The sequence below is a fragment of the Oncorhynchus mykiss genome, chromosome 31, assembly GCF_013265735.2.
Source record: "Oncorhynchus mykiss isolate Arlee chromosome 31, USDA_OmykA_1.1, whole genome shotgun sequence".
Taxonomy (NCBI): domain Eukaryota; kingdom Metazoa; phylum Chordata; class Actinopteri; order Salmoniformes; family Salmonidae; genus Oncorhynchus; species Oncorhynchus mykiss.
Window position 1 is genome coordinate 8,151,937 of NC_050571.1, and position 9,014 is coordinate 8,160,950.

At 39.3% G+C, this 9,014-nt stretch overlaps 1 protein-coding gene across 2 annotated transcripts; it reads left to right on the forward strand.

Moving 5' to 3' along the window:
- Positions 1-1,971: 1,971 nt before the first annotated feature.
- On the forward strand, positions 1,972-5,610 carry LOC110504515 (THO complex subunit 3). 2 transcript variants are annotated; one of them, XM_036969985.1, is made up of 7 exons: positions 1,972-2,182; positions 2,512-2,668; positions 2,907-3,111; positions 3,419-3,580; positions 3,760-3,860; positions 4,748-4,873; positions 4,929-5,610. In XM_036969985.1, the coding sequence occupies exons 1-7, from the start codon at positions 2,003-2,005 to the stop codon at positions 4,964-4,966; spliced, it is 969 nt and encodes a 322-aa protein (XP_036825880.1). In that variant the 5' UTR covers positions 1,972-2,002; the 3' UTR covers positions 4,967-5,610. The 2 variants fall into 2 exon arrangements, with proteins under 2 accessions (XP_036825880.1, XP_021438945.2); XM_021583270.2 differs by having other exon boundaries at positions 4,748-5,610.
- The last annotated feature ends 3,404 nt before the right edge of the window (positions 5,611-9,014 follow it).

Sequence of the window (9,014 nt, forward strand, 5' to 3'; positions counted from 1 at the left end):
GCTTGACTGAGCCTTTAATACCTCAATGTAAGGTGTGTAATTGTTAAGAGTGTTGAATCAATAAAGTTAGACAGCGTTTAAATGGATTGCTTCACTTTAATGCCCATTTTGTTCAATAAAAGTAAAAAAAAAAAAAGATTATAAATAATTCAAAACCATTTAACTATTTAGACAATGATGATATATTCAAGCAATAAGGCCTGAGGAGGTGTGGTATATGGACAATATACCACGGCTAAGGGCTGTTCTTATGCACGACGCAACGTGGAGTGCTTGGATACAGCCCTTAGCCGTGGTATATTGGCCATGTATCACAAACCCCCGAGGTGCCTTATTGCTATTATAAACTGTTTACCAACGTAATTAGGAGAGTAAAAATAAATGTTTCGTCATACCCGTGGTATGCAGTCTGATATACCATGGCTGTCAGCCAATCAGCATTCAGGGTTTGAACCACCCAGTTTATAATCTTTTATAATCCACGATTTATCCGTGATAATACAAAAAACATAATACAGGACTGTAGCTAGATCCCACCCCTCAAGACATTGGAAGGCAAGCAATGTGTAATCGGGGCTAACAAGTTTTTGGCTGTGTTGTCAACCAGCCACTTTGGTGCTTTGGGCCAATGCCAAGTGAACTAGAGCACAAGGCGCTATCAGAGTGTACCAAGAGAAAGCTCAAGGTTTTCCACTGCGACGGGGAATAAAACACAGTTGAGTTTGGTGGTCGTTTTTTCTGTGTGTGGCTACTTCTCATGCTCTCAAAATGTTGCCGCCTGGAGACGACACGTTTTCCAAGGTGAGCAGAACAATTATGTGTTGGAGTCAGGAGAGCAGGAATATCAGGACAGGCCAGGGACACAGAAAGGTGGATTTCTGAAGAGGAATGGAGAGGAAAGAGGAAGAAGAGCGAGTAGGAGTGACATTTTTGGAGAAAGTGGACCCTTGCCTTTTGGCGGATCCATTTGTGATTTCAGGGTGGGTAGGAAAGGAGTTGGGTACAGTTGAATCAGTGAAGGTAACCTGTACTGGACTTGTGATATTTGTTTGTGTTTCTTCTGACCAGAGGGAGCTGGCGCGTGAGCAATTGAAGTTGAAGATTCCTGGTGTTTGTGATGCCCGTTGTTTGGTGTAAATCAGACCTGGTGGTGAGCATGGTCCTCTTGAGTTTTGGGTCAGAGTCTCTACCAGACAAAATCATGTCAGGATATATCAGTTATCCTGTTAGAGGTTTTGTGCCGAATCCACTGCACTGAGTCAGGTGCAACATTTATGGTCATGTCGTAGCTGTTTGTAGGAGAGAGATTCCAAGATGTGGGATGTGTGCAGGAGGGCATGGGATAGAGGATTGTGTAGTTTTGGTGAATAAAGTTGTCTGTGTCAACTGTAAGGGGGGTCCATGTTGCTGGGAGCAGTGCAGAAGGTGTCATATGCTGAGGCAGTGAAGAAAGTAGAGGTGAATGGGTCGAGGGTGAAGGATCCTGAGAGTATCCCTGTGAGTAATAGATCTGTGCCAGCACAGAAGGATAGGCCAATGAGTGATATATGCTTCAGCAAGGTTGTCTTCTTAGCGTTCATAGCAATGGTTATCAACTGTATCACAGAAATGGAATGTAAATCACAGAAAATAGATGTTGTTGTGGCAGCTGCAGAGAAGTATTTGGGTATATGAGATTTGACTTCAGAAGAGTTACAGGGTGTGTTGAGTGGTGGTGTCTGGTCTTCCAAGGCTGTTGGCATGGTGCAGGAGGAGATAGGGGCAAAGTAGTGGAATGGGGTAGTGGGTTTTTAATGGCTATAGCGTTAGTCGAAGGGGGTTTATTTCTTTATATTTTTTTTGTTATCACAAAGTATAATGGATTTACATCATAGTCCAGTTGGGGGCGGTAATGCAACATATTGGATGCCAACCGCCGTTAAACTCCAAAGAAGAAGAAGAAGAAGATGACCCCCCCCCCCCCCCCCCCCTGTAGCGACATAACGCGGTAGTATCTTCCAAAATGGCGTCCAAATATTATCAAGAGATGCAAGAGAGTTTTAGAAATAACAACAAAAGCAGGGAATTCCCTGCGCATAGTGCTAAAGTCCATTCAGTAGCATGGAGTTGCGACGGCAGGAGGTTGGCATCTGGGTCTTTTGATAAAACAGCAAGCGTATTTGTTTTGGAAAAAGACCGTTTGGTACGTTGCTAGCATGTTATAGACGCAAGCTAACATTGCATAAATGAACCACGCATGCTAGTGCAAGGCTCATAACACAACTCTCAAGTCTTATATTGTAACATTCAGGCACACCAAATTATACACTTACTTTTATATCTAGCAGATATCTATTAATTTGTTAACCATGATCAGATCGGGAAGAGCCTGCTAACTAGCTAGATGCTATGTTATGTGCTGAACCAGCTAGCCGAGACAACTGGCTAGTTAGTTACTATTTGTAGTAGCAACCTCCACTTTAGCACACAGCTAGCTATCTTGTTGTTTTGACCTATTTCTACCCCTTACAGGTGAAGGAGAACAACTACAGAGGCCACGGAGACAGTGTTGATCAGTTGTGTTGGCATCCTACCAACCCAGACGTGTTTGTCACTGCATCGGGGGACAAGACCATACGCATCTGGGACGTCAGAACAACGAAGTGCACGGCTACTGTCAACACTAAAGGTACATTCCAATTAGATCAACAACGTGCACGGCTACTGTCAACACTAAAGTAAAACCCATTTTGTACAGCGATGCAAGCGATACATCTGCTGTGTCTTAAGCCAAAAACAATACATTAGCATTGTACTGAAGTGCAAGACTTTACAGTATGTGCCATTACAGTAATGTGTCCTGTTGCATTCATTCTGATCTGTGCCGACCCAAAAGTGCATGATCTACCTGCTGTGTTTGTTTGCAGGGGAAAACATCAACATCTGCTGGAGTCCCGACGGCCAAACGATAGCCGTTGGGAACAAGGATGATGTGGTTACCTTCATCGACGTCAAATCACACCGGTCACGAGCTGAGGAGCAGTTTAAGTTTGAAGTCAACGAGATCTCGTGGATTAATGACAACAACATGTTCTTTCTCACCAATGGAAACGGGTGCATCAACATCTTGAGGTAAGACCTTGGTCCCTTCCAAAATAGAACCCTAGGTTATTCCCTATTTAGTGCACTACTTTTGGCTAGAACCCATATAGTGCTGGTATAAACCAGTGCACTATTTAGGGAATAGGGTGTCATTTCCCCCATACCCCGTTACTCAAGTATTCACAATCCTGTCCAAACTAGAATGTGTAGCTTATGTCCTGTGATGTAGCCTATGCCTATTGCTGCTGCACATGAAAATGGATATGACTTGAAGTAGTAGATAGGTTCATAATTAGCCTAAGTTACGGGCTCCCTGACTTTGACATGTTGTTTTCAGTTACCCCGAGCTGAAGCCCATCCAGTCGATCAACGCCCACCCCTCCAACTGCATCTGCATCAAGTTTGACCCCACGGGGAAGTACTTTGCCACAGGAAGTGCAGATGCCCTGGTCAGTCTGTGGACCGTTGAAGAACTGGTCTGTGTTCGCTGTTTCTCCAGGTTAGTGAGTCTACATTGAAAACAGTCCATATGGACAGATGGTGCATATCCCTCATCACCATCATCAGCTAACCCTAGTAGCCCATTAAGCACCCAAACAATGATCCGTATTTGTATCACTTGACATTCATGCTTTTGCAATGTATACATACATTGAGTCTGATTGTCTTGCGTTTCAGGTTGGACTGGCCAGTGAGAACATTGAGTTTCAGCCATGATGGGAAGATGCTGGCTTCAGCCTCCGAGGACCACTTCATAGACATAGCAGAGGTTGAAACAGGTTAGTTGGAACCACTTCATAGACATAGCAGAGGTTGAAACAGGTTAGTCGGAACCACTTCATAGACATAGCAGAGGTTGAAACAGGTTAGTTGGAACCACTTAATAGACATAGCAGAGGTTGAAACAGGTTAGTTGGAACCACTTCATAGACATAGCAGAGGTTGAAACAGGTTAGTTGGAACCACTTCATAGACATAGCAGAGGTTGAAACAGGTTAGTTGGAACCACTTCATAGACATAGCAGAGGTTGAAACAGGTTAGTTGGAACCACTTCATAGACATAGCAGAGGTTGAAACAGGTTAGTTGGAACCACTTCATAGACATAGCAGAGGTTGAAACAGGTTAGTTGGAACCACTTCATAGACATAGCAGAGGTTGAAACAGGTTAGTTGGAACCACTTCATAGACATAGCAGAGATTGAAACAGGTTAGTTGGAACCACTTCATAGACATAGCAGAGGTTGAAACAGGTTAGTTGGAACCACTTCATAGACATAGCAGAGGTTGAAACAGGTTAGTTGGAACCACTTCATAGACATAGCAGAGGTTGAAACAGGTTAGTTGGAACCACTTCATAGACATAGCAGAGGTTGAAACAGGTTAGTTGGAACCACTTCATAGACATAGCAGAGGTTGAAACAGGTTAGTTGGAGAAAAAAAAAAGTCACACAAACTTTTTGTTAACACATAAGAAACACAATTAGCAAAACCACAAAATAGTTAAAAGAATTGAATGTGCAAGAATAACCCACTCCCCCCACTCCCCGTGGACCTTACGGCCTACAAAACAAGCCCACACTATGCCGCATAGTCCTTGGCAAGAATATAGTCCTCATTAATTTCAGTTCATCATTCAGAGTATCTTCTGTTTCGTGTTTTTGCAGGAGAGAAGCTGTGGGAGGTCCAGTGTGAGTCTCCTACGTTCACAGTAGCCTGGCATCCTAAGAGACCGCTGCTGGCCTACGCATGTGATGACAAGGAAGGGAAGTACGACAACAATAGAGAGTCTGGCACAGTCAAACTGTTTGGATTACCTAATGATTCCTGAGTGGGATAGCAAGGCAGGCACAGTCAAACTGTTTGGATTACCTAATGATTCCTGAGTGGGATAGCAAGGCAGGCACAGTCAAACTGTTTGGATTACCTAATGATTCCTGAGTGGGATAGCAAGGCAGGCACAGTCAAACTGTTTGGATTACCTAATGATTCCTGAGTGGGATCTAACACACTGTATTTTGATTCACTCTTTAAACCCGAGTTTATACGGATGATTGGCCCTACTTCGTGGAGTCATGTTACCTATCCCTGTGCTGTATCATTTCTTCTCTATATGTTCAATACAACATCCTTGTCTTTTGGTCCATTAAACATTGCCAGAAAGGGAAACCTGTTTAAATGGCTATATCATGTAAACCGATATCTGTCTTAAGTCGTATGCTCAACTTTCTTCTACTGTTTTTGTTTATAGAAAATGTGCCGTCTTAGATGTAAAATGAGATGCTTAACAGCGACTCTAGAGTTGTCTTTAAGGATTGGGATAAAACAAGATTTACTCTCCGTAGTGAGGGGAAAAAACACTCAACAGTTCTTTCTCTTTACAACCACCAGATGGCACTGCATCCTAATTATCAACATGTGTTTCTTGTACAGTTTCTCCGTACGGTTTGCATTACACACAGTGCAGTACCATATTTTTGTTAACTTTAAATTGATTTTTTTTTTTATATTAAAAGAACAGTCTTGTTTACTTATTTGTCTTGGTTGGACATATCAAGGTGTAAAACGGACACAGTGCAGGGTATGCCGTCTGTCTAGATTTTAGTGGGTTATTTCAATACGTTTTTAATTTAAAAAATGATGTCACCTTTATTTAACCAGGTAGGCCAGTTGAGAACAAGTTCTCATTTACAACTGCGACCTGGCCAAGATAAAGCAAAGCAGTGCGACAAAAAACAGCAACACAGAAGTTACACATAAACAAACGCACAGTCAATAACACAATATCTCAGTATCTCAGCCAGAAAATGGTGATTCATTGCAGGCTACGGCATTATTAAGATGATGTGCAACTATGTAATGTATACAAGAAGTGAGGATATGTGAGATTTTGGACTTGATATGGTAGACCTGCCTGCCCTCTGTAGCACAGCTCCCACACACCAACCACCACAAGAACATATTATGTTAAGTGTGTGAATATGACGCCCTGCCAACTAAGTACAGTATACAGTCAGGTCCAACATTATTGACACTATTGATAAAGATGAGCAAAAAATACTGTAAAATCAATAATACAACGCTGAGCTATATTGCATGCAACAAAAAAAAATATGAAATTATATTATTTTATACTAATACAGAGAAGGAGGAAGAGATTTTGTTTAACAAGTAATACTTACAAATAAATAAATTAGGGGCTCAAGTATTTGTGTGCGTGGCCAAAGAGCTCTATTTATTTTAATGTCATCCAACAAATGAAAACGGCAGGCGTTTGCACTTGGATTGGAACTGATCTGATGACATGAAAATAGAGCTCCTTGGCCACGCACACCAGTGGTGGGTTTGGTGTTGAAAAGAGGAATCGAATGTAGTAAAGAACCCCACACTTACTGTAAAATATGGTGTTGAAAAGAGGAATCGAATGTAGTAAAGAACCCCACACTTACTGTAAAATATGGTGTTGAAAAGAGGAATCGAATGTAGTAAAGAACCCCACACTTACTGTAAAATATGGTGTTGAAAAGAGGAATCGAATGTAGTAAAGAACCCCACACTTACTGTAAAATATGGTGTTGAAAAGAGGAATCGAATGTAGTAAAGAACCCCACACTTACTGTAAAATATGGTGTTGAAAAGAGGAATCGAATGTAGTAAAGAACCCCACACTTACTGTAAAATATGGTGTTGAAAAGAGGAATCGAATGTAGTAAAGAACCCCACACTTACTGTAAAATATGGTGTTGAAAAGAGGAATCGAATGTAGTAAAGAACCCCACACTTACTGTAAAATATGGTGTTGAAAAGAGGAATCGAATGTAGTAAAGAACCCCACACTTACTGTAAAATATGGTGTTGAAAAGAGGAATCGAATGTAGTAAAGAACCCCACACTTACTGTAAAATATGGTGTTGAAAAGAGGAATCGAATGTAGTAAAGAACCCCACACTTACTGTAAAATATGGTGGTGAAAAGAGGAATCGAATGTAGTAAAGAACCCCACACTTACTGTAAAATATGGTGTTGAAAAGAGGAATCGAATGTAGTAAAGAACCCCACACTTACTGTAAAATATGGTGTTGAAAAGAGGAATCGAATGTAGTAAAGAACCCCACACTTACTGTAAAATATGATGTTGAAAAGAGGAATCGAATGTAATAAAGAACCCCACACTTACTGTAAAATATGGTGTTGAAAAGAGGAATCGAATGTAGTAAAGAACCCCACACTTACTGTAAAATATGGTGTTGAAAAGAGGAATCGAATGTAGTAAAGAACCCCACACTTACTGTAAAATATGGTGTTGAAAAGAGGAATCGAATGTAGTAAAGAACCCCACACTTACTGTAAAATATGGTGTTGAAAAGAGGAATCGAATGTAGTAAAGAACCCCACACTTACTGTAAAATATGGTGTTGAAAAGAGGAATCGAATGTAGTAAAGAACCCCACACTTACTGTAAAATATGGTGTTGAAAAGAGGAATCGAATGTAGTAAAGAACCCCACACTTACTGTAAAATATGGTGTTGAAAAGAGGAATCGAATGTAGTAATGGTTTATTAAGAAATGGTTTATTAACCACAAAACTAACATTTTGTAATGGCCATTTCAATCTCCAGACACCCCAGGCTGTATCACATTGGGACTCCCGTAGGGCGGTGCACAATTGGCCCCAGCGTCATCCAGGTTTGGCCGGGGTAGGCCGTCATTGTAAATAACAATTTCTTCTTAACTTACTTGCCTAGTTAAAGGTTACATTTAAATTAAATTAAACAATTGTAAACCTGCGGTTTGAGTTATAGGGCAATCCATGAGTGCAGATAAAGGATATCAACAGTCTGGAAAGATTCTGTTTGGAGGAATAGTCTATTAACCCTTCTAAGATGTTCTCCAATCTGATACAACTTTTTCCAAAAGAAGGCTCAGTGTCGGTATTGAAAAGTATTGAAAGGCATTGACAGGTATTGAAAGATATTAAAAGGTATTGACAGATATGAAAAGGTATTGAAATATATTAAAAGGTATTGACAGATATTAAAAGGTATTGACAGATATTAAAAGGTATTGACAGATATTAAATGGTATTGACAGATATTAAAAGGTATTGACAGATATTAAAAGGTATTGACATATATTAAATGGTATTGACAGATATTAAAAGGTATTGACAGATATTAAAAGGTATTGACAGATATTAAATGGTATTGACATATATTAAAAGGTATTGACAGATGTTAAAAGGTATTGACAGATGTTAAAAGGTATTGACAGATATTAAAAGGTATTGACAGATATTAAAAGGTATTGACAGATATTAAATGGTATTGACATATATTAAAAGGTATTGACAGATGTTAAAAGGTATTGACAGATGTTAAATGGTATTGACAGATATTAAAAGGTATTGACAGATGTTAAAAGGTATTGACAGATGTTAAAAGGTATTGACAGATATTAAAAGGTATTGACAGATATTAAAAGGTATTGACAGATATTAAAAGGTATTGACAGATATTAAATGGTATTGACAGATATTAAAAGGTATTGACAGATATTAAAAGGTATTAAAAGGTATTGACAGATGTTAAAAGGTATTGACAGATATTAAAAGGTATTGACAGATATTAAAAGGTATTAAAAGGTATTGACAGATATTAAAAGGTATTGACAGATATTAAAAGGTATTAAAAGGTATTGACAGATATTAAAAGGTATTGACAGATATTAAAAGGTATTAAAAGGTATTGACAGATATTAAAAGGTATTGACAGATATTAAAAGGTATTAAAAGGTATTGACAGATATTAAAAGGTATTGACAGATATTAAAAGGTATTGACAGATATTAAAAGGTATTAAAAGGTATTGACAGATATTAAAAGGTATTGACAGATATTAAAAGGTATTAAAAGGTTAAAGTTTTATTACTTAAAC